We start from the raw sequence: 26,160 nt of genomic DNA on the forward strand, positions 1-26,160 counted from the left end.
CTGTTGAAAAAGCTCCACTGGACAACTATTTGAGGGTGTGATAGAGGCAGAGAAGTGGGCCCTCTTCACCACCCTCACCACCACACTGAAGCAAGCTTATGTTGTTTTACTCATGCTCAGTCAGCTTCACAGCACATCTTTCACTTGCACTCTAGGCACCATATGACCTTTCTCATCACCCTAAGTTCACTGATTTACCAAAGTCTAGTACAGGCTCCACAATGCCAGAGAGGGCATTGGGCAACTAGCTTCCTAGAGCAGGAAGAGAAGAACCACCATTGCTCTGTTGTTCATTCAGTGTAAAGACAGCCATTGACTGAGAAAGATAGTCACTAGGAAAAGGAGCTGTAAATATGGGTGCTCCGATAGCATCCCCCCTAAACCACTATTGATTCAAAAATAGAATTCTAAAATCTTTCTAAAATGGTTGGTTATTTTCAATACTTAAACACCTGCTGTGATCCTGATCCTGAATTGCAGCCAGAAAAATTGCTGCAGTAAAAGGAGTATATATTATTGGAAGCTGTGGCTTTGACTCTATCCCAGCAGATATGGGAGTATTGTACACCAGAAACTCTTTGAAAGGTACATTAACTTCAGTTGAAAGTTTCCTGACTGTAAAATCTGGACCAGAGGGTTCCTGCATTCATGATGGAACCTGGAAATCAGCTATACATGGTTTTATAGATCCAGACAATCTGAAAAAGTTTGAAGGCAAATAGGAGGTTCTAGCTAAATTGCAAGAGATCAGTGGTACAACCTTAGAAATGCTGGCCCCAACACTTGGCCTAAGCCAGAGCCTACCAGCCACAAGTCCTTTTAGCTAGAGCTACTTCAAACTGGAACCCCCAGAGATAGCACCCCGAGCCAGATTGCTGGGAAAGGGCGGCCTTACCTGCCTCTCTGCTTGCAGTGAAAGCAGCACATAAGGCATGAGTGTGAGGCTCCAGACCTGAGGGTTACCCCTTTAAGGCACCCCACTCTTCAGCAAAGGGTGGAGCCTGAGAGAGATAGTCCAGTCCAAAAGGCATAAAGGGCCTCTATCTTCCTTGGAGCTAATAGCCTGCTTGAGCTATCCAAGGTCCTGAACTCCAGCCTAACAAAGAATCCATAGTTTCTGGTCTCTGATAACAAGACAGAACAGCACCCAAACACCACCCGGAATCTTCCTGTTGTAATATTAGTTAATCCCAAAAATTGTTAATTTAAGGAAGTTCACAAAAGGGAAGTTTCATGTGCCCACAGTCCACCTTTATCCCATGAATAGATCTCCTGAACAATGTAGGATTTTATCCTGATTTTATCCTGATTCTAATTTTAAAGCTGTATTTTAATCAATTGTTTGATTGTGTTGATTGTGTTTTAATGTATTTGATATTTGATGCTAGCCGCCCTGAACCCAGTCTTGGCTGGGGAGGGCAGGGTATAAATAAAAAATTGCTTACTTACTTACTTACTTACTTACTAGGATGGGTAATAGATCCCGCCATAACTTATTCAGATAACTCATCCTACATAATTACTAAAACTGATCTAGATATAGCCCCACTAGGTTTTTGTAAGGGCATGAGTACCCTTTGTTGTCTTATCTGCACTTTTTCTAGTTAGTTGGCCATGCTTTCTTGGTGTACTGAAATTGGGTGACAAACTCAGCAGCTTTATTTCATCATGGTTTGTTGGGGAATACCTTACAATTCAGCATCATGATATATTTAGAAAGAGCCTGACAACAAGTTGAGACACATGACACCTCAAAGCCTAAGTGTCTAAATGTTTGCTCTGGATGGAAGGTGTTTACACCCAACAATTATTGCTGATAACCACAGAGATAGACTAAAGCTCTGTTATGGGATAATGCTAACACCATCTGGCAGGTGCTGATAGCTTGCTGAGTAATGCTGTCGTCAGCAATTGCATGGTGATGGAAAGCTATTGCTTCACTAATCACAGCTGCTTTCATGTGTTCTGTATAATTTGCTCCCATCTCTACAGAACCGCTGCTACAAAGAATCTCCCTCTTTTCTTTATAAAGATTAACAGCTTCCTTGTTACCTTTGGGTGCCACTGTTGTCTATTTAATACTGAATGTCTTCTACCACTTGCCATTTTTAATTACCTTCCTAAGCGAGTGAAATGTAATACATTCATCTTCTAAGGGCTGGTTTGCACACAGCCTGGGTATGTAGTGCATGCAAATGGAAAAGTTTGTGGATTGAGCCCAGGTTCAGATGTCCATCCTATTCTGCACAAAGAACCTTTAAAATGAAGAAGAGCAGGTAAGGCTCATTTACAAGATAAAAAGGACTACTTGTGTAGGCATTTACATTAGCAAAGCAAGGGATGACTGGCTTTTACCTTGTATGCTACCTAAAATTAATTTCCAGTTTTGCCAGTATATAAAAACCACAGTGTGCTCCTTTACTTCTGTTCTCTGGTTAACAAGAAGACTGGAAACACTTAAGGCTGGAAATAGATCCAAGTAAATGTTTGATTTTATATTCTCAAAAACAGGATATCATATTCTGCATATTCGTTTGTGCCTGCGTAGCTCCTAGGAGAACCTAATCCACCTACCTCTGCCATCTCTACACTGCATGCAAAGACTATGACTAAAGCAGACCTAATGGCTTTATCAGCAAGCCTCCCACCCTCTGCTTAACATCCGGCCTGACAAAGAGTTCTGGAGAACTCTAAAGCTTGCTCACTATTTTGTGACATTTTGGTTGGTCTTAATAAAGATATTTTTCTTATTGGCCAACATGACTGCCTTTACCGTTTGTGTGCCTGCCATCCAGCCTCAAGCTCAGTGGGGTCCTGATCATTAGTATTAAGATGAGAACCAGGAATTTGAAACCAGCTCTCTGCTACTGGCCATGTAGAATCTGTTTCAGTGTCCTAGCAATTGTTGGACTCCAGGGGTAATGACAATATACTTCCGACTGCCAGTTACTAGAGAACAGCAGAAGGGGCAATTATTTCCAAGTCCCACTTGTGGGGTTCCCAAAGTAAACTGATTGGCTACTATAGAAAAAGGATACTGGCTTGGCTTGGCCATTGCTCTGACTTAGGTTCTGGACTAGTGAAGAGCAATTACTCAATTGGTAATCTTGCTTCCATGCTCAGTAAGCAGCAATAAAAGGGGCAGAACTAACAAGTAGGAAGCTTTTTATTAATTTTGCAAGGAACTTTTGATAAACAGAACTTTCTTCTGCATCAGGATTATACAGACCAAGGATCTTGGCAATGGGCATTTCTGGATAAGGCAGTGCCTCATTAAGTCTCCCTTTTAATACTGCTTCTTGGTGACTGCACAAAATCAGTGTCTCAGCAGAACCATAGTAGTATGGAAGCAGTCACAGAAAAAACATATGAGAGCAACCCTGTGCCACAGGAAAGTTATTCAAAACTGCAGTAATAGAAGCTCAGCTAGAATGTACACTGCAATTCATGAAAAGTACCACCAAGACCAAGAGGATGCCAACATGCTTAACGAGCAGTGTCAAGGATGGCAGGGAGAAGAGCATTCAAGAGAATAAGAACTACCAGGGCTCTTCTAATTTTCTCAAGAGCAATATAGGAAATTGTATCAAAACTGAACCTTACTAAGAAGAAATACTATGAAGCAGGTTTGTTATTACACACATAATATTACACACATATTATTAACATATTACACAGCCCTGTTTAGGGAAGTTTTTAATGACTGATGTTTTAATGTAATTTTAATATTTTGTTGGAAGCCACCCAGAGTGGCTGAGGAAACCCAGCCAGATGGGCGGGGAATGAATGAATGAATGAATGAATAAATAAATATAAATAAATAATTTCTTTAATTAATGACAAGTCTTTCCAACCTTTCAAGAGCATCCTAAATGGTCAGCATAACTGTGCATTTAAAAACAATTAGTAGGACTATGGTGAATACAGACATTACCTTAACATGAATTAATGTGAAAATGCTCCATACTGGGACACATTTATGAAACATATGCTTTTGACTCTTTGTTATAAACCTGGATGAGATTGCATCATATCCCTAGATAGTTAATGCTATAACATAGATCACAACTTGGACCAGTAGTGCACTTAGCAAGGCTTACCTTTCTTTTGTATGAGATTCTGCCTGGCCCGAATGAAAGCTAGAATGTCAGCATCTGTTTGGTGGTCTCCTGTGAAGGAGATAGATGAACTTTGTACTGGTGAAATCCTGCAATAACAAAGTATATTTAAGCTTTCATCTGAGTTTTCTACTGCTTAGATTTTGTATTCCTTCTTGTGGAAAACTTTGATGATGATTATTTCTTCTTGCTCTTCACCCTAAGGTCCCAGGGTGGGTTAAAGCCTTAAAAACAATTTAAATAACTTGTGCTTTCTGTCTTCAGGATATAGGCCTAATCCACAAAGTGCTACACAACCTCTGTTCATTTCTTTCAGCTAGGTTTATTCAGGACTCTTGGATGGAACAGGGGCTGGTGGATTATGTTCTGTTTTGGTAGCAATCAGCATAATTTGAGAGAGCATTGGATTTGCAAATTGCACATGTCTGTTTTACAATCAACACGTACTCACACTATATTCTTAAAAATAAGGAGAAAATCAATTTCCCAGCTACTTGAAACTGAGTGTTGGGAAAACACCATTCTTTATTTAAAATATTTATATGCTGCCCTTCAGCAAAGCTTCCAGGGCATTCTGTGGTTGCATGAACACGGAGGTTATCCAGACTGCTTGGAGCAAAGCAGCAACCGCTGCACATTACCTGCGCAAAACCACCTGAATCAAATCCCACAGGCTTCTTAAATGACTTTGGGTAACATCTATCTCTTTAGGGCTGTTGCAAGAATGAGATAAAAATGGCCCGGCTCAGTGCATGTTATATTCTCAAGCCACATAAGCTGCAAGTGCTTATGGGCAAGATTACCTTTTACTGCAGTCTCACATACCAGCCACTTTAAGAGCCAAACCATCGATCACTTTAAAAACACCTCCCTTTTCAAGTAAAAAGAGCTGTGTGGGAGCCCCAATCCTGATCAGGAGTGTGGCAAGTGGGGAGGAAGGGTTTCATGTTCTGTATGGATGGGATGCACATAGGATCCCCTTTCAGTTTTTCCACTCAGTGTGTGAAGGAGCAAAGGCAGCAGTGGATGGTAGAGATGGCAACACGGGTGGCAGGACTAGAATGCACATCAATACTCCATGTGTTCCAATTAAAAATAATAATAATTCTGAAGAGGGCTTCAGTGTCTTTGCTGGGTTCTCAGCACCACATGCCCTTACTGCATACCTTGCTTTTGAGGGCGAGTTACTCAGTCTGCTCCCACCACTCTTCACAGAATGCTCTTCATTGAAGCTGGCTCTGCTGTTATTTGGAACCCTGGGGGAAGAATTCATTTCAGACTGCCACAAGTGATGCTGCATTTGACAAAGGATATGTTTAATTCATAGAAATCTATAGAAAGGAGTGAAATATTTGTCTAATTCAGTCATTTCCTAGAAAGAAAATGGTCCGCAATGGTTCTTTTAGGATTAAGCAAATGGGACTTTGAAGTCCATTCAGATGATAATCATTCCAGATAGCAGTACCCAGTTTCAATTTCATTCTCAGTATGGGCTACATTTTACTTTTCTATGTTGTTCCCATTTTCCATAGCTATCCCTTGTTTTCTTACCTACTCTACTCTTTTCGCTAGCTTACTGATTCCCTTCCCTTCCCTTCATTCTTTATTTCTCCACTTAACAAAATATGGTCATGGCACTACTCATGAGGGAAGCACTTGCAGACCAGTGGATTAGAATAATAATAATAATAATAATAATAATAATAATAATAATAATAATAATTTATTATTTATACCCCGCCCATCTGGCTGGGCCTCCCCAGCCACTCTGGGCGGCTTCCAAAAGAATATTAAAATACTATGATACATCAAACATTAAAAGCTTCCCTAAACAGGGCTGCCTTCAGATGTCTTCTAAAAGTCTGGTAGTTGTTGTTCTCTTTGACATCTGGTGGGAGGGCGTTCCACAGGGAGGGAGCCACTACCGAGAAGGCCCTCTGCCTGGTTCCCTGTAACTTGGCCTCTCGCAGTGAGGGAACCGCCAGAAGGCCCTCGGTGCTGGACCTCAGTGTCCGGGTAGAACGATGGAGGTGGAGACGCCATGTCATACGACATTCCATAGCAAAGCAAAATGTTTGCATCACACTTAACTTCTTAACATTTGGACTGGCATATGATCTGCTGTGCCACTATTTCAAGCATTGACTTGAAATCTGAACATTATCACTCTGAGCCAAGATTTAACCACTAGATGGCAAGCTTGGGGTATTTTTGCTTTTATGAGTTTATGTTAAATTGGCTTCCAAACAGATACTTCTGGCAAAAAGAAAAAGAAAGAAACTTATGAAGAGTGAATGGAAAGCATTGCTTCTTAACAGTGTCACAAGAGCCAAGAAAGCATATCTCCTTGGCTGGAAGACAAGGTCCCAGACTTTTGACTCCACCAAGGCAAAGGACTTCCTGCCCACCCAGCTGAGAAAGCAGGAATAAATCAAAGTCCCCTTAATCCTGGAAATCCTGAAATCGCAGCACTGAAGAGCAAGCACAATCTCAGCCATGGCTCTGATTTTGTGAGTTCTTTTATTGTATCAAGAGATCCTCAGTCTAATGCACTTCAGATATAGATATGCCCCATTTATTTAAAAAACAACAGCAGCAGCTGGATGAGTTTCACTGAAAGCCATGCTTGCAAGAATAAGGTAGATCTCTTTGAAGAGAGGCAAATGCTCCTGCCAAAGTATAGCAAGAAGATACAAGGTGAAGGCAATCATCCAAGTTAACCCTGTACATTGCCCTCTTGGTATCTGTTTGTGAACTGAATGAAACAATGACCCATCTTTGTGTTTTCCATTAACTTTACTCTTCCTTGCAACTGAACCAGCCCTGATGATCAGATTAGCAGGCAAACCCCCATCCACTATGTTCACCGGTTTGTTTGAATTGTTTTGCAGAATCCATAATTTCTCTCTGTGTTTCCTTAGACATTTTAAAAGGGAAAGCTTTTTCTTTTTCTTTTGGTGCCGGGAGCGGGGGGAGACACAGCATCTGCTCCAGCTGTAGTTTTCCTGGACACTTTCTTACACCAAATTTTGAAAAGTAGTTTCTCTGAATGTCTCACTGCCCAGTCGTAGGTTTGCAGAGCAAAATGCAGAGCTCAGAAAATCAGAAACAAAAAGGATCTGTCATCTTTCCTCTCTGTAGAATTCTTAATCATGATCATTACAACTAATTTAATTTGCTCTAATTGGATGAGAGTCACTGTTTCCAGCAAGGCAATTAGAAAGAGTATTCAGTCGTAGCATTTTTGGGAAAGGTCCTCAAGCTCATAGACTTCCTAACAATGCAGTGAGTGTTGGCAATGTTCACCAGCCTTACTTCACAGATGTCAGCTATCTTACTATAAAGTCCAACATTGTGTGCACTGAGCTTTCAATTATTTGAAATGTGATACATTCTTTTTCAATATTTCCCACCTTGTTTTAAATCTCATTGTTATGAACTGGGAGTCCTTTAACATATTCCTGTTTTTATAATATCTTTAAGATGCTCACATTTTCTGTTTGCTTTTGAAGTCTGGTTTATTATGCACATTCAAATAATGGGAGTCAAGCTGGGAGGATTCATCTCTCAGTAACTTTCTGAAAGTATCTGCTGTTTATTTTGCCTTGAGAGACAGTGAAGTGTGCCTCTGGGGGTAAATCAAACCGCTGAAGAACCACAGTGCCCACTGTGGCTACAGAGACCAGTAAATTGTAACAGCTTCCCCCCACATTGTTTTTGCTGTGTTAGCAGTACCAAGGTGACCTCCCCAGGGCACAAGCCTGGGCAGTGTGTGTGTATGGTGGTCCTGGGTTGCCCAGACAAGATCCCCCTCTCAGCTTTGCTGATGTGGTTCAAGGGAAAGCAAACCCATACAGCTTGGCTTCAGGAGTTGCCAGAAGGAGGTGTACAAAGCACTATCTTCACGGCCTAGGACCCTCGTACCTACGGGACCGCCTCTCCTGGTATGCCCCACGGAGGACCTTAAGGTCCATAAATAGCAACACCCTAGAGGTCCCAGGCCCTAAGGAAGCTAGATTAGCCTCCACCAGAGCCAGGGCCTTTTCAACACTGGCTCCGGCCTGCTGGAACGCTCTGCCTCATGAGACCAGGGCCCTCCGGGATCTGATTTCTTTCCGCAGGGCCTGTAAGACAGGTTCCATCTGGCCTTTGGCTTAGAATCAATTAGATTCCCTTGCCCTCTTTCGTTTTCCTTTCTCCTCCTGTGAAGAGGCTGCATCTTAATGTTTTAATGTTGTATTTTAATCTTGTTTTTTAAGTTGTATTTTAATCAACTTTTTATTATTATTGGTTGTTAGCCGCCCTGAGCCTGGTCTTGGCTGGGGAGGGCGGGGTATAATTTTTTAAAAATCATCATCATCATCATCTTAGGGACTCGACTCTGGATTTGAATAGAGTTTACACATTAGCCTTTTCCTCTTCTTGAGATGCCCCACAAGGCAGTGGGTATGGATTTTTCCTTGGGGTTTACTACCAAAGCCTTTATCACAAATGAGTATAACTGCAAGGCATTGGAGGTTTGGATCAGAGTTTGCCTTCTCCTAGATGGACTACCTTCCCCAGTGGACAAGCCCCACCTGCCCTTCATTTCCTCCTACAGCATGTGCGGGAACCTCCTTCTTGACCACTGGACCTACTGTATTGGCCCGAATATAAGCCGCACCCGAATATAAGCCACACCATTAAAATTGGAGTGGGGGGAAGAAAAAAAGAGAAAAAAATACCTGAATATAAGCTGCTCCCTTCCTCGCTGCTCCTAGCTGCATACTGGGGGGTGGGGGGAGACGCGTTGCGTTGCTGGCAGCCTTTCCCCTTTCTCGCTCTCCCCCTTCCTGGCCTTGGGGGAGAGGACAGGGAACTACGTGCTCCTGGCTGCATACCATAAGGTCGCGAATATAAGCAGCACTTTAACTTTTCACAGTCAGAATTTGGGGGGAAAGTGCAGCTTATATTCAGGCCAATACGGTACTATTGGTCTCATCCACTCAACCCACCGAAGCCTGTCTTTGCATGCAGGGGGAGTCCCTAACTTACCCAAAGGATTGAGATCCACTGGCTACCCTCACCTTTACTTTTCCTCTCACTCTCAACAGGTCCCGTCAATCAATTCACCAAGGGCTACATGGTATTTGACAGCAGAAATCCTATTTCAGTGCAAGCACCAAACACAGCAGAATCGTGTGCAGAAAAATACTTCCAAGTTACAGTAAAATAAAAGTTGCACAAGCAGGTTGCTGGTAACTTCGTTGCACAGTAGATTGTACAACTTGTTGCACAATGCATGTCTGTCTATACAACTGTTGTGTTGGATACCTCAGCTGCACAATATCAAAATCCCCCCATCTGCTACAGCAAGAGCCCTTACTCCAGTGGACAGAGAGTGTTGGAGATAGACATATCAAATTAATATGGCATGAACTTTTGTGAGCTACAGTCCAGGAAAGCTTATGCCATAATAAATTTGTTAATCTTTAAAGTGCCACCAGAATCTTTGTAGTTATAGTTTTCTGGTAACTATGTTAGTGATACATTCATATGATTCTTCTATCAGGTCTCCTGAATTTTAGCGTTTATAGCCACTTATCCATCTGTTATCTAAATTTCCTCTTACAAATGACTTTCTAGCTACACCTGAACCCACATTCATTGTTATGTAGTATATAATTCATGTCAACTTTCACTACTCCTATTAGCTTGACTGATGGAAGATGATGGTTAGATCCCTTTCTGTGAGTAAATTACCAGTTGGCTTCTGGATGGATTTAACAAAGACCTTTTTTGTGCTCCAAGGCCACAGAGTTGAGAGAAAATATAAAGGCAAAAGCTCTCATCCCATGCAATTGCGGGAATGAATCAGTTAGGTTACTGTGTCATTCAGGTTCAGTGGAATCCTTGGGAGGCAAGCATTTTGTTATTTTATATTCTTAAATGTAGGAAACTAAAAACTTTGCCTCCGAAATGTTAATGCCTCAAACAGGCTTCAAGGGGACAAGAATAAATTTTCAGCACAGTGGGATATAAAAATTTGCTGTTCCCTCTCACAGTGTCAAGAGCTCCATTACAAATTCTTCATGCATCACACTGAGAACATACCTGCATAAAATGGGTTTAGCAGGCTTAACACACAATAACACTAAAGTGCCTTGAATAAGGTCCATGGAGAACTTAAAAGGGTCATTACGAGTGTAATGGCATAGATGATATTAGATATCTGCAAATAAAAATGGAGCTACACAGTCTCTTCCACATAGAATATCACATTTTATTCATGCTCTTGGCTTTTTATCGTCTACATGCCTTATAATCATAACCTCCAGGCTACCTGATAATCTGGCTGCCAAGAAAAAGAACCAAATCCAACAAATAGTACACCCTAGTCACCTATCTATCCGTTTGTCAGTTTTCAAAGACAAATGAAATTAGCAATCAGAGAATATAGCTAGCACTTAGACCTAACAGACATTTGGTGCATTTGTCATATAAAAAATAGTCATGTCGGCCAATAGGCATTGTCGGCCAATTGGTGTCGAAGAGGGACAGAACGTTCTTTATGTATGCTACAACAGCAGCAAGAATACTCATCGCAAAGTATTGGAAGACACAAGATCTACCCACTCTGGAAGAATGGCAGATGAAAGTGATGGACTATATGACATTGGCTGAGATGACTGGCAGAATCCGTGATCAGGGAAAAGAGACGGCGGAAGAAGAATGGAGAAAATTTAAAAGCTATCTTAAGGACTACTATAAACTTGATGAATGCTAGTATGTCGAGGTTTTCAGGAAAAAAGGGATACAGTGATATAAGATTAGATTATAGAAAAGATTAAGACGACAGAGGTTGGAAAGGAATATTTAGAAGTTGTTAAAAAATTATGGACATTGGGATGCAGAAAGGGGGGGTATGGGGGAGTCCTGGAAAAGAGGTTTATGAAAAAATGTTATGAAACTATACGTGTTTGTATGTCTTTTTAAGTGTTTGTTTGTCTTTAAAAAATTCTGTAAAACCAATAAAAATTTTATAAAAAAATAAAAAAAATAAAAATAAAAATAAAAAATAGTCATGTGACACAACCCCAAACTGAAATGAACTCCATGAGAAATACTAGTCTACATTTATAGCACTCATCCATGTTTGCTTTTGGTTTTTCTTAACAACTTAACCTAGGAAGAGAAAGAATTTCCATATTTACTTCAGAAGAGACAGCTTTGTACCAGGTGTTCCTGTGTAGGTGGGAAGGGAGTGTTGGAAGCATCTGTGTGAGACCAGGTAGTTTCTATTGAACATCTAGCCAGAGGGAGAGACTCTTTTGGTGTTGTGGGTAAGCAACTGAGTGAAAGTCGGGGTGGAAGTGGTTGTATGACCCATTTCAATTTGGGTTCAGACCTGGATATGGGACAGAAACAACCTTGTTCACCCTGGATGACTTGTGTTTGATTTAGAAGCATTATTGCCCAGAGTATTTACTGTACTTTTCAGTCTATAAGACGCCCCCATGGATAAGATACCCCCTAATTTTGGGGACTCAATATTAAGAAAATGGGGGGAGATTGTTCAGAATGGGAGGAATGCCGGAAAAAAGCTCACTCAAATTCGAAACACTTGCGGTTCGAACGCAACGCAGAAGCCTCCTATCGTATTTCCGATTGACACCAGCCGACGCCAATCACACGCCCAATTGCAGCAGCAGAGCCCAATCACCAGCAGCCATTGCCGCAGCAGCAACCAATTGCTAGCGGACATTCATGTAGCAGTACCCAATCACAAGCGGACATTGCTGCAGCAACACCCAATCGCAAGCGGACATTGCTGCAGCAACACCCAATCACAAGTGGACATTGCTGCAGCAGCCTATCACCTGCAATAACGCCAGTGACAATCTACTACTCAAGACAGAAATCATTTCCACTGTCCTCCCTCTGCACTACCTATGTATAAGACGACCCCCATTTTTAAGCATTGTTTTAAGGTAAAAAAAATCATCTTATACACGGAAAAGTATGGTACACGGCTCCTGCTACAAGTAGTACTCCTTGCACTTCTTCCATCTGTTTTCCATCTCTACAGTCTCATTGTTTGAACCCACAACAGGGGCTCACAGCATATAATGGGACTCAACTCATTATATATTAGCGTGGCCATATCTCCAAAGTGCAGCTCCATTTCACGTAGGTGTTCACATGTGTATGAATTCGACATGAGCTATTTAAAGTCCTAAGTGACCCTAAAATATCAGGGGACCATAAAAAAGACAATTCTATGTTGCATATTTTCAAACAGATAACCATCTTACCTGGTACCGTATGAATGTGGTTGGGCTTCAAGAAGCGAGGGAGGAATCTTTACTACACTGGTTGAATTTTGCAGAAGTGGCTTCTCGTCCTGGGCCGAAAGAAACATTGCACAGGTAGGATGCAAAAGTCAAATGTGGAAAACAGTGGGTTCGCCCCATCTCCATTAAAATTAAATGCTAAATGCTTTAAAAAAAACCTGCTCTACAATTCTAATCTTCCACACCAGTTGTCTACTTCTGTAGCACCCTTCCTCCCTTCTATCCACTCATCCATCCTAGCACTGAAGTCAGAAATTCCTGGTGCCTTACAATAAAGTGTTGAAGATTGGTTTTAAAATGTCAAAGGTCAGGTTTCAGGCTTTCAAAATGGATCAGTAGGCATTGGCTGATCTGAGTGACTTAAGGGACTTAGAATTTTACACAGGTTAAAATCTATGCAATTAAAGTCTCCTATTATATTAATCAGCGGCTGAATTTTGGGCTCTTCCCGCGCACATACACATGCATATATGTATAAGACTGGAGAAATACTGCCTTAAATACAGTCCCATTTAGATAATTTCAACCATGTTTTCCTCTAACAAGTATAAGACAAATTTTAAATATTGAGGATACCTGCAAGTTTCTCGCCTCCTCAGACCACCAAATTTCAAAGTCTTTTTGCAACTTCACCTTGGCTTTTTCCATAAGTAGCTGCAAGTGCTCAATCTCGATCTTCATTCCTTTCAAGTGTGTAAACATTGTTTTGTAACTGCAGAAAATAAGTAAAATTCACTATAGAATAATAATGCAGAAGCTTCTGGAAAGAAACACTCTTAATTATTGTGCAGGGCTGCACCAAATTCACTCCTCTCATTCCTAACCCCATCCCACAGATGGCAAGCTGGAGAGACCAGCCTGTTGTTTGCCAGATGGTGGGGTGTGTGTGTGAGAGACCAAGTTCACCAATTTATAAGCAAAATTGATAATTGTTATTTTATTTACAGTTTTGAAAAATTGAAATATAACAATACAATAAAGGAACTTGTATTCCAAAACATTTGGTTCAGAATAAATGCAATCTTCCTGTATGCATCCAACCATTTCCCATAAAACTGTGTCCCATTCAAATATTTTTCTGTCCTCTCAGAGCTCCTCTAGATGTCCAGACCACACTCAATGAATTTAAGACGCAGATAAAAAAGGGGAGTGAAAAACAGAGGGGAGGGATGGAAAAGGAGCCAAAAACTGCCCCAGATAATCAAAGGTTCCACAAATCCTTTCAATCCCCACAAAGGTCTTCTCTTTTCATATAAGCCACATTGTCATGGGCCGCCAAGCACCTTGCTAACAAAACTAGGGGTGTGGTGATAAATGGAATTCCTTCACTAAATGTTACTGGACCAGACTGGGGGAAAGGGGATTTTATTAAAGCTCAAAGGACTGATTGATTAGTTAAGCAGCTGTAATTTATTTATTTATTTATTTATGTATTTTATATTAAATTTGTATACTACTCTTCACAGGGTGGTCACAAGGCTGCATCCTTTCCTCACAGTTGAACAATACATAGTTAGTACCACTGTTGAACAATGGTTTATGTAGCTAGTGTGGTTGGGGTGTTTTAATGTAGGTTTTTTTTAAAAAAAAGAATTAGAATTGTGTTTCAGATTTTTTAATGCTGGTTTTAATGTGTTTGAAAACACACATATGTAAGTAAAGGTTTTAAAAATGTGATAATCTAAAACAACCTTTTCTTCTCCCGTTCAATTTGTGTCCGAAGTGTCTCTTCTATTGGGTCAGGCTCATTCATTTGTCGAGGACTGACAACAGCTGCAAGATATAATGAGTGTTAACAGTTGTAAAATGTAGAGCTAAGAAAATGTTTATACGCTGGAATGATAATCGTTTTATATGTCTGACAGAAAGAAGTATCATACACAACTTTTTTTACCCAGAGAGCCCGGTTTCTGTCAAAGGAATAGATTCCAATCTTGCTACAGCAGTTTATCTTTCGTGAATTTAAACTGTTTTCTCCCCTCTGGATTTACCTCAGCGCAAGATTAGCATCTCACTTCTAGGTAAAAATATGCCTGATGGGGCCAAAACTACATGTTAAATTAAATTCACAATCACAGTGAATGTATTGTTTCTTAAAAGAAAAATAGCAGTAGGCGGAGGGTCAGGATCGTGACTACAGCATGAGGAGAGCTGCCGTCCTAAAAGAAAAGGGTAGCCTCTCCTCCTTCCACACTATGATCCAAACCTTAATTCCACCCCTTCCATGCTTAAAAACCAGATATTTTGCAAGTGATCTACATTTATAGTAACAAATAGTTTGGTTCTCAGTATTGTAGGTCTTAGTGCAAGCTTTGAAGACACAGCACTCTGAGGGGTACCTATGACCTCCAGGATATTCTCAGAGGTGTCATTTCCCAGCCCTGCCTTCACTGTTTGAGAATTAGCTGGAGTTAAAAGCACCATCTTGGCAATGCTGCTTGTCCCAGAGAAGAGGAAGATGGGGGAAATCACCAGGAACTTATATCTAGCAGTATCTCCCTACCTTTCCCCCAACCAATCTGCTAGATAATTGGGATCACTATATCTTCCAATGGGTTCCCTGATAGTTCCTCTGCTGAGACCATTTCTAGGCTCTTGTATTTGCCCCACCTAGTCTGTCTTGCACTCTTCTTGCTTCCCAATTGTATGCTCATCTGGAGTATCGTCACACAGATGAACTCTGCCATTTGTTAATATTTGAAGGACTGGCATAGCTTTGTGTTCTATTCACTGCTGTTGCACACAACCTCTGGAATTTCCCCTCTAAAGAGGATTTACTGAGCTCCCTGTTGCAGGTCTCTAGAAGGCAGATAAAGATCCTCCTTGGTTATATCTGCAGCTGGGTTGTGATGTGATTTGCGGTGCTTTGATACTGTTATTTTTAACTGTATGCTATCATTGTACATTGTTTTGAGTGGTTTCACTTTACCCAATAAGAGCAACTCTTACATTTTTAAATTTTATTAAATTAATAGATATATTGTGTCTGAGAAGTGTGAGCCCTGCAACAAGGCCTTTATCACAAAAAATAAAGATAAAAGGGAGGGTGCTTAAAGCAACTAATCTCAACTGTGTAAGAAAATGATCAAATAATCATAGAATTGTAGAGTTGGAAAGGGACCCCACGGGTCATCTAATCCAACCTCCTGCAGTGCAGCAATCTCAGATAAAGCTTCCATGACAGATGGCCATCCAATCACTGCTCAAAAAACCTCCAATGAAGGAGAGTCCACCACCTCCTGAGGTTCCACTGTTGAACAGCTTTACCACCAGAAATTTAATAGTTTAAAGAACTCAAAAACTAATAGTTTCTCATTCTAATATTAGTTTCTCATTCTAATATTACAGCAAATTGTTCAAGATTTATTTATTTAACTTTATTCAAAAATATATATTCAAAAGTTACAATACAGTTACAATACAATACATTTTCAATCAATATATCCCCTTCACAGACACCTCTGTGATAATGGTGGTATTAAGATTTCCAAGATAACATGTTTGGTATATTAAGCTAAAGTGAAAAGAAGAAAAATGATTTAGTTTGGGTTCCATCTCAATTACAGTGGTAACCTTGGTTCTCAAACTTAATCTGTTCTGGAAGTCCTTTCCAAAACCAAAGTATTCCAAAACTAAGGTGCGCTTTCCCTTAGAAAGTAATGCAAAATGGATTAATCCATTCCAGACTTTTAAAAACAACCCCTAAAACAGCAATTTAACATGATTTTTACTATCTAACAAGACCATTGATCCATAAAATGAAAGCAATAAACAATGTACTGTAGTCACACAACCAGTTAGTCAGTAGCTGAACTCGGTTCCACACAGTCACAAAAACAAAACAATAAGAGCCGCAAAAATGCAAAATAAACAGCAAAAACTGACAGACCTCAGCGTAACACTCAAAACGGAAGTGTGATACTCAAATCAGAAGTGTAACACTCAAAACGGAGCATGTTTGGCTTCTGAAAAAAGTTAGCAAACCGGAACACTTACTTCTAGGTTTGTAGTGTTTGGGTTCCAAGTTGTTTGAGTACCAAGGCATTTGAGAACCAAGGTACCACTGTACTGGTTTAACAAGGAAGTAAATTATAAGTAAACCTGCTACTAGGCTAAAGGAGTGTACCTAGCTTCAGGGAATGAAATTCTGGCTGGAACACCAGGGCAATAATGACCACTCTTGGCTTGTCAGTGTTGCAGCTAAAACCATTAATCTTTACTTACAAAACTCAGCAGCTTAATCAAAAAAGAAATCAAATGATTTATAATAATTTCACTGAAAGTACTTTAGACCAAATGTTTGACTAAAAGCCAAGAAGATGTCATGATCTACAGGGCTTCAATTCTACATGTTTGCCAAATTATCAGTCGGACAGGACTAAAAACATCTAGAATGCCTTTTGGTACTATAAGGAATTTACATGAAAGAAGCAAACAGTAAAACTATCAATAAGTAGTTTTTTTAAAAAAAGGTAAAGGTAAAGGACCCCTGACAGTTAAGACCAGTAGCAGACGACTCTGTGGTTGCGGCGCTCATCTTGTTTTACAGGCCGAGGGAGCTGGTGTTTGTTCGCAGTCTTCTGGGTCATGTGGCTAGCATGACTAAGCCGCTTCTGGAGCAACGTAACACCGAAACCAGAGCAGCACATGGAAATGCCATTTACCTTCCTGCCGGAGTGGTACCTATTTATCTACTTGCACTTTTTTGGCGTGCTTTCGAACTGCTAGGTTGGCAGGAGCTGGGACCGAGCAACGGGAGCTCGCCCCATCGTGGGGATTCGAACCGCTGCCTTTTTGATCGGCAAGCCCAAGAGGCTCAGTGGGTTAGACCACAGCGCCACCCATGGCCCCGCTCAATAGCTGGTACATTTATATAAATCTGTATCTATTGAGTTTGGCCTGATAAATTCATAGCCAGAGGTGCAATATGCTTATAGGTAGGTAAAGGTAAATGTAAATGTAAAGGTCTCATTCCCGTTAATGATAATACTACAGAATTCTCAGCTTGTATGTTTTGTCTGCTGCTCTTTATTTTTTGTGTTGACTTTATTATTTTAATGTATTATTTAGTTTAGCTTACTATTTTACAAATTTGTCATTGCCTCCATGATTTTTTTTTTTAAAAAGAAAAGTGGAGTATGTAATATTCTGACTGAATGGCACAAACGTCTTGTGTCTCTGTGTATGTCTCTGAAATGGTGATGGTTAGATAGCATCCACTTAAAATATAATGGAATGAAGATAATAATAGTGCTCTATACATTTGGGAAGCACACCATAGTTAGTTGTTCAGGGCATCTTTTTAACCTTACAACATCTCTCTGTGAGGTACATTAGCTGAAAGTTGAGGATGTGCTTAAGGCCACCCACTGAGCTTCATAGCTAAGAGATTGGAACATGGGTTTTTCCACATCCAAAAGAGACACTCAAATCACTGCATAACAAAGAAACAATATAGTAGATATGTCAAGCAGAACTAAGGGGGTCATATGTAGAGAACTACATACTTCCCCCAGCTGATTTGATTGATGCCTATAATCTCCAGATTTTTTAAATCCCTTTGATCGATCCCCAAGAGTTGGTTAATGAGCCACAGGTGGACATTCAGAGTCAGTTTCTCTTAAAATGGGTGGTTTTGCAGCAGCTTGAAATAATCTGTTACGTGGTATGATAGCAGCATTTCAGGCCAGCTGTTTACCTGGTACGCAGGTGAGACATCAAAAGAAACAGCTGCTTTACAAGCATATTCACTATGAAAGAGGTTGTAAACAAAAATTAGCAGAGATAAAATCTGCACCAGAGATGGAGCTGGTTAGAAGGGGAAATTTTATATCTTTTATATCTGATAAATTTATTTCTTTTTTTAGAGTTTGTATGGGTGGTTCTAGAGTTGATTGAAGTAGTTTTATTTTTTAGAGCTGGTGCTTCTGTACTTTATTCTGTTTTTACCATGTACACCTCTTCGATGGCTTTATGTTGTGAAGCAGTCTAGACATTTAAAAAAATAGTATATCTGAGAAATGGTAGATATACATGCTATATCTACAGATCCTACACTTATGATCCTTCAAACTACTTAAACATTTTAAAAATATAGCACATATTTTAAGGCAGAATTTTTATTGTTATTTTATAATACAGAAAATATTTATACAAATGCATACAAAAAAGTGAAAGAATAAAAATCAAATTAAAAGAATCCGAACAAAGAAGATAAGATGGAGCAAGTGAGTTCATGATGAGGAAAAATGTACATTCTTGAGTATGACATCACATATTAGAGATACGTCATAGTCAGTGCTATTATTCTAGAAAAGGAGGTGCCAGAACTCACCATAAGCACCTCCCTTGTTCTCTTATAATGGCAATGGTGCTCACCTGAGAGGTGCTGGAACTGAGTTCTGGCAAGCTCTAGCTAGAAAAAAAGGCCTGTTCAGTTATGAACATAGTTCGTCTATAAATTGGCAAACATTTCTCTTAGGTCAACTAGGTATGTACTTGTCTGAATGTGGGTGGCCTCTTATCAGATAAGTACCATCTCCAGGTGAACATCTGGCAACTCTAGAAAGCACATTTGAAACCCACCCACCCCTAGTGCATCAGTTATTGCTAGTGAGTTGCATACATTTGTAGAGTTCATGCAACTGACACTATATATTTCAGACAATTCAAATTGGAAAGGTTCAAGAGCCAAATACCCAATCTGGAGCAATAACCATGCATGTGGAGACAGAACATATCCAGGCACCGCCTGCCAAAAGTGAATTTGTAGTTGTCAGCTGCATTATATTAAATGGGGTCCCCCTTCAACCACACATAGGCAGCAAAGATGAAAGTGGTTCAATGGAACAGGAGGAATTAACAGACAGGCTGCTCTGGTACAAGGACTTGGAAGTTCAGGTTGCTTAGTGCTGCTAGAATCCTAACATCCTTGATGAAAGGCAAAGGTTTTGAATTAAGCGATGCATTCTTTGCGACATTATTAGAACTAAGTTCAGTGACTTGCAGATGGTTTCCAGATACAAGAAGAATGAGAAAAGTGAGACAAATTTAGTAACAATATTAGCTGCAATAGAAGCTCTGCTGGAAGAGATCTGAACAAAGCACAGAGATGACAATTTTATAGTGCTGTTCCAAAAGGCATTAAAAACCAAAGACCTAGCCAAAGTGAATATGTGGAAACTTGTTGTTCCTAAACTCAAAATCGCACTGGGTTAACAAGACAATGCAAAACTAGGAACATGCTTGGCAAGTCAGCCTTCACTTTTGCTTCTCACAAGCCAAACATGCACTTTGACAGGCTCAATCCTGAAAAATCCCACTTACTTACAGAAGTGCTGATAGTTGTTTCCCTAGATCTTTAATGCAGTACTTTCTGAAGGAGTTTCACTTCCACTGAAAGCAAAGCAGAGCAACAATATAGGGGGGGGGGGGTTGGATCATAATAGCTTTCCCTGTTTCCAAGACACTTTTTAACTAGGTGAATTATTTCAAACAGCTGAGCTAGAAACCATCCAGCATGCTGGGTTCATGTAGGCAGCCATGGCTCAGTGCAATATCATAAACACAAAGGAATCTGAGTTCTTCTAGAGTTCAAAAGAGTGTAGTGTTCATGCTTCCACAGTGACACAGAAACTTCCCAGAAAGTGTGCTGCAGTTTGAATGTCTCTGAGAACAAGCAGGTGAACCTTCCCTATGATTTTGATAAGCGGCCAGGATGTTTCAAATCTGTACTTTGGAAGCCACGACGTTACAGTCCATTTTGTCCCAAGAAAGATGAGCAGTCACAAAATCACATCTGAACTTACACTGACCCACTTTGGAAAACCATCAAGGTTTCATAAACCCTTGTTTATGAAGCCTGGAGAAAGTGTCATCGCTTTGGTGCAAAATCCTGGCATGCATCACACCAGAGTTCTTCGCTGCATTTGAATCTGGGAACATTGGCTTAATGCCAGTTAACAAAGTAGGAAAATAAGCTAGGATGTAATCCTGCTTGCACCAGGGAGGAAATCAGCACAGTTTTCAAGCAAGGTGTCAGCAGAGTAAGCTAAATAACCCATTGTTCAGAATATGGATTGAATATAGGCTGCCTTGAAAGTATTTATATCCAGCAAGATTCCGAAAAGGCTATTACAGTGGTGCCTCGCAAGACGAAAAGAATCCGTTCTGTGATTCTCTTCGTCTAGCGGTTTTTTCGTCTTGCGAAGCAAGCCCATTGACGGATTAGCGGATTAGCGCTATTAGCGGCTTATCTGCTGATTGGATCAGCTGATAAGCAGCTTAGCGGCTTAGAAAAAGGGGGGGGAAGGAAAAAAACTCGCAGGAACTCGCAAGGCATTGTCGTCTTGCGAAGCAAGCCCATAGGAAATTCGTTTTGCGAAGCACCTCCAAAACGGAAAACTCTTTCGTCTAGCGAGTTTTCCGTCTTGTGAGGCATTCGTCTTGTGGGGCACCACTGTACTTGTCTTGGGGGGTACAGGCATAGCAAGTAGCATTGTCGCTATCTCTGATTCTCTTTCTGGACTAAATCTGTTGCAGGAGTGGAGTAGCAGAACCTAAAACAGCCTGTCAATGATGAGAAAACAAACCACAAGGTTTGTTACTGGTTGCAGGAGACAAACCATAAGTCTAGGTTCAGATGTAGTGCTAAGCCAAAACATGACTTAGCCTCCGGTAGTGCAGCAGAATCAGGGGATGTGTGCACCAGCTATAATCTTTGTTCTGAGAACTTGCACATTTACTCATTTTTGTTACACCATGGCATAGCTCAGAGTTGTGTTCAAACTGGGCCATTGTGATGCTGATAATTGCAAAGCTTTTCATTGTTTCAAAATCTGATGATAGCATTAATTGCTAGTTGCCCTGGAAGTCCCACAGGCGATGTAAGATGTGCAACACACATTCCTTTGTTAATTAATAAATAAAGCAAAAATGAATGATGCCACACTGTTTTCTGATTAACCTTTAACCAGTTTGGGAGATTTAATAAAAAGCTATATTTTGACATTCAAATTATTAATTTTGGATTTGGGCTTTTTCTTAAAGATTACATATATTTTAGGAAGTTACATATTTTAGTCTGTTGTTTGTAAACAACAATTAAAATCGGCTGGCTATTCACTTTACAAGACAATGATCCAGAATAGCATTTTCAGCAGGAGAAAACCTGTATAAGGAAGGTGAGAAGTTGCCAGTTAAGTGCTCCATTAAATGAAATTTCCCTGAACTTAAAAAACCAATGACTCAGCATAAAATTTCAACAATGTCTGAGTAAATATGAGATGAATTAGTACTGCTGATACATCATGAAGATTTGCATCCATGCTCTTATGCCTAAAAGGTAGGAAAATAAACCTTGCCCCCAAAATCTTTTTCTTTCCTTGTTCTGCTAAACTTCAAAATAAACATGAGACATAAAACTGCTTATAAAATGCTGAATTAATAAAGCTTTTATTTCAAGATGAAAAACAACAACCCAGAAAATAGAGCTCTAAAAAAAGATGTTGGCATATTTATTCTAGAATTGCTTGGCATTATATACAACAGGTCCTCTACAACAGCTGCAGTCCAGAAAAGCTATAATGTCAACCTATGTAGACTGAATGCATATATACTGTACATGTTTATCACCTGGTAAATATAACATTCTGTGTTGTCCTCAATTTGTGATCATAATAATCAAGTATGTTGATTTCATTTCTCTTGACTATCTCAAACACAATATTTTTTCAATGCACGCACTTTGCCTATTCATCAGATACAAATCATGAAATATGAATCCATGAAATATGAATCCATGAAATCATGAATATGTGAATTAGCCCTTGGGAACATACAGTTTATGGACTTAATATACAAGCATTAATAGCACGCATCCCAAGTCCAAGAGAAGAAAGATAATTTCTGTAATCAACGTATCCTAAGATGTTTGAACAATTTACGAGAATGAAGTAAAAAAAAAAAAAAGCTAGTTTAAAGGGAACTTAAATGTCTCCAAATCTAAATGAACAGCAAGATGACACTATTTCTACCCCACCTGCAGGCTTAAGGTGAAAATCTTGACAAACCTGCCAGCAAGTTTATTAAATTGCAGTGCTGTCATCCTATTTTAAAAAATCTTACCAAAATTCGATATATTTTATCTGTGAATTTTTAGCATAACATCCTTTGAAAGGGGAATAAATTAAATGGGCATTCTTGAAAAAATCTAAAAATCCCCAATCAAAGAGAGTTGGATTTCGTTAATGCTTTATTATAAAAACCTGAAATATTAAGTAACAATAATATATTAAATGTTATTATTTCTTACTCTTCTATGCAGTGCTTTTCTAAGCATGTGTACTGAGAAATAAGTCATGGGATTAGACTTAATTCTGGGTAAACCTCTGGGTAAATATAGAAATACAGACTTATTTTTCATATTATATTGTCTCATTTTATTCTCATAATTCCTCATTTTTTTTGGTAACTGAATTGTTTTTGTTTCTATTGTTTCTCTCTCTCTCTCTCTCTCTTTTCATAAGACATTTGTTTTTCTGTTAGCCATCCATTTTCTTGGTGCTCAGGCTTTTAAATTGCCATATAATGGTTATCAAAACCACTCTTCCCTAGAGTCCTTCTGATAGCTTTCCATCTTTTCCTCAGAACAATTAATCTCTTATTAAAAATATTATTTAAACTCCCCTTCTTTCAAAAGTAACACCATGGATGCAACAAAAACATGCTTTTCCCCAAACCATCTCCTGTTTATGTGGAGACACTTTTAGGGCTATATTTGGGAAGCGCCTCACTTTCTCTAGATTAGGGCTATTATGGATAGACCTAAGACCTCGGAGTCCAGAGTTATAAGATTCCTGAGCTGTTGCTTTTCTATTCTGGTTTTCATTTACGCCTGAATAAGAAACCACAACATAGTTATTAGATTTTATCATAACTGTTTCTCAAGTGCTACAGCAGCAACATTCTTAGTACTTGGCCACTCACCAAGTGTAAAGGATATTTACTTAGAGAATACTATGCCGATAAAGTGAAGTTTAGCTTCACTGAAGTTTAACTTCAAAGATACTATAAAACTGACCTGCACAACATAAATTCTTCAGGTTGACTGTGGCCTCATTCCAGTCCCTTGCAATCCCAGGAGAGAATTCCAAATACCTATTGTTCATGGCCATACCCCACATAATTACGTAAACCTCTAAGGCATGGCCAAGCCCATCAAAAATGGGGTATGAATGAGAGAATGCCTACATCACTATGTCTGAACTGGTCCTTCCGTCTTATGGAGGGAGCAGCATCAGTTTCTCCAGGTTACTTGCATCATTTAAATTGCTTTTCATGTTAATGGGAATGGGATGCAGAAACAGATCATAAAGACATTAGAAGAAGGAAAAGGGGTCACAGAGAGATGTAGTGGGGAAATAGAAAAGAGGTAACATAGATCCAAAGAGAGACCTATGGGAGTGAAGAGGGGGAAGGAGTAATAACAGGGGGTCAACAGTGATCTATGGATGTTGAAACAGAAAGAGAGCTGGTAACAGACCTAGCTCTCGGAAACAGCAGAAAACATGACAAACTACTGGGCAGTGCTACTTCAGACTGCAGGTGAGGGCTTGCATGGCTGAATGATTTTCCATGTTTTTTAAAAATCTCTGAATATAGAAAACTATATGTCAGAGGAAAGGGCCCTTGCCTATCCTTCTCCTTGACATGCGGATTTCTACATCTGTGACATTTCCTGTTCAATGAAACATTTACCTGAAATGAAGCATTACCATTCAGACATGGCTTTCCTGCTTTATATGCTGTTCACGAAAACCAGGTCTGAGAGAGGGCAGTGCAGAGGGAGAGAGATACAGACAGTCAGACAGACAGACAGACAGACAGACAGACAGATACACAGTGCATAGAGAAGTTGTCTTACAAGGCACAGAGAAAAGGGAAGACCTATTAAAGAAAGGGGTCCAGATCAAAGACAATGAAGAGTATGTGTGTGTGTGTGTGTGTGTGTGTGTGTGTGTGTGTGTGTTCCTACTGGTAGCGAGGAAAATACTTAACATGGAATGCAGAGAGACCTGTGGGTGAGGAAAGAAAAGGAGGGAGGAATCATTTGGGGGATAAGTGTGAAGATGTGTGGAGTGGGAGGTACAGTGTAGACATGAGAATGCAGAGGGGTCAATCAGAAATTGAAACTGGAAAAGGGGAGGTATGGGTGCATAGAGTAAAAGGTGATAACAGAAGCAGGTCAAAGGAGACGCCTATGACTAAGGAAACAGAAAAAGAGGGGGAATCAATAAGAATACTGACTTATAGAAGTGAGGAGAAGAGCACAGAAGAGTAGACCACTATGTGTAGTGAAGAAGAGTTTGGATTTGATATCCCGCTTTATCACTACCCTAAGGAATCTCAAAGCGGCTAACAATCTCCTTGTCCTTCCTCCCCCACAACAAACACTCTGTGAGGTGAGTGAGGCTGAGAGACTTCAGAGAAGTGTGACTAGCTCAAGGTCACCCAGCAGCTGCATGTGGAGGAGTGGGGAAGCGAACCTGGTTCACCAGATTACGAGTCCACTGCTCTTAACCACTACGCCACACTGGGGGAAAGTTTAACAGAAAAAGGGTTTAGAAATGATAATAATAATAATAATAATTTTATTATTTATACCCTGCTCATCTGGCTGGGTTTCCCCAGCCACTCTGGGCGGCTACATACAATATGATTAAGGATTAAAGACGAAAGGATTAAAGAGAGACCACTGAGCTAAATGCTTTCCCCAAGGCTAACAAAGTACTACAGTCCTCTTGGACCAATGTCTCCACTGTGGAAGGACGTGTGGATCCAGAATTGGCCTCCATAGTCACTTACAAACTCATTGTTAAAACCGTGTTTATGGAGGACAATCTTACTAGGCTACGAGTGATTGCCGAAGAAGAAGAAGAAGAAGAAGAAGAAGAAGAAGAAGAAGACAGTCCTCTTGGAATAGTAAAATTGTAAATGTGTCCCTCAAATTTATTTGAGTTGTACACTTGTTATAAATCCACATGTATACAATTAGGTTCATTCTAAATTTGCATCTGAGTGAAGCATGCAAAAATGTTTTGTCCAATTAAATGGACAGCTTACTTGGTTAGTGTGCGGATCTGATAATGCCAAGGTTGCAGATTTGATCCCTGTATCATATAGCTGCATATTCCTGCATTGCAGTGGGTTCGGCTAGACAATCCTCAGGATCCCCTCCAACTCTACAATTCTATGATTCTATGATCATGTCTCAGGTTCGAAGATCACCCCATGACTGGATGCCTAGACAGGTTCTCAACATAATCTCTGAGTGATTCAAATATAGTCATAGCAGATATTCCTCTCCATTCTGTTTCATTCATATTTATATTAGAACTAGTCCATTGCATATATATGAAACTGATTGGTCTATTAAAATATACATAGTTTCTTTAACCTTCAAAATGTATACAACCTAAAGATCAGCACTCCTTGAAATTATAGCTGTACTCATTCACTGAAAGACACTGTAGTATCACCAGCGAGTATAGCTAAGATTCTCAGTGTCTCCCAAGCTTAAAAATACCATACTCCTTAACATAATGTAAAATGTCTTAACTACATTTGTTGGTATAAAATTTGTTCTAATAGTTGTTGATTAAAGCAATTAAAACACATAAAGTGAGAAAACAGAGTTTAGTAACCTGTTC

The 26,160-nt window shown here is 39.9% G+C and overlaps 1 protein-coding gene across 8 annotated transcripts in view; it reads right to left on the minus strand.

Annotated features, from left to right (window-relative positions):
- Positions 1–26,160, minus strand: part of KIF6 (kinesin family member 6) — a 147,660-nt gene that overhangs the window by 4,192 nt on the left and 117,308 nt on the right. For all 8 annotated transcript variants that reach the window (XR_014524578.1, XR_014524579.1, XR_014524580.1 and 5 more), the window contains exons 17-21: positions 14,143–14,224; positions 13,028–13,163; positions 12,413–12,501; positions 5,285–5,374; positions 4,101–4,207 (exon numbers count right to left, since the gene is read on the minus strand). Coding sequence is in view for 1 of the 8 variants with exons in the window: in XM_083497189.1 (XP_083353315.1) it covers positions 4,101–4,207; positions 5,285–5,374; positions 12,413–12,501; positions 13,028–13,163; positions 14,143–14,224 (504 nt within the window). In the remaining 7 variants the exon portion in view is untranslated. The remainder of the gene's footprint in view (positions 1–4,100; positions 4,208–5,284; positions 5,375–12,412; positions 12,502–13,027; positions 13,164–14,142; positions 14,225–26,160) is intronic.

Source organism: Podarcis liolepis (genome assembly GCF_965112155.1).
Source record: "Podarcis liolepis genome assembly, chromosome: 3".
Classification (NCBI taxonomy): Eukaryota; Metazoa; Chordata; class Lepidosauria; order Squamata; family Lacertidae; genus Podarcis; species Podarcis liolepis.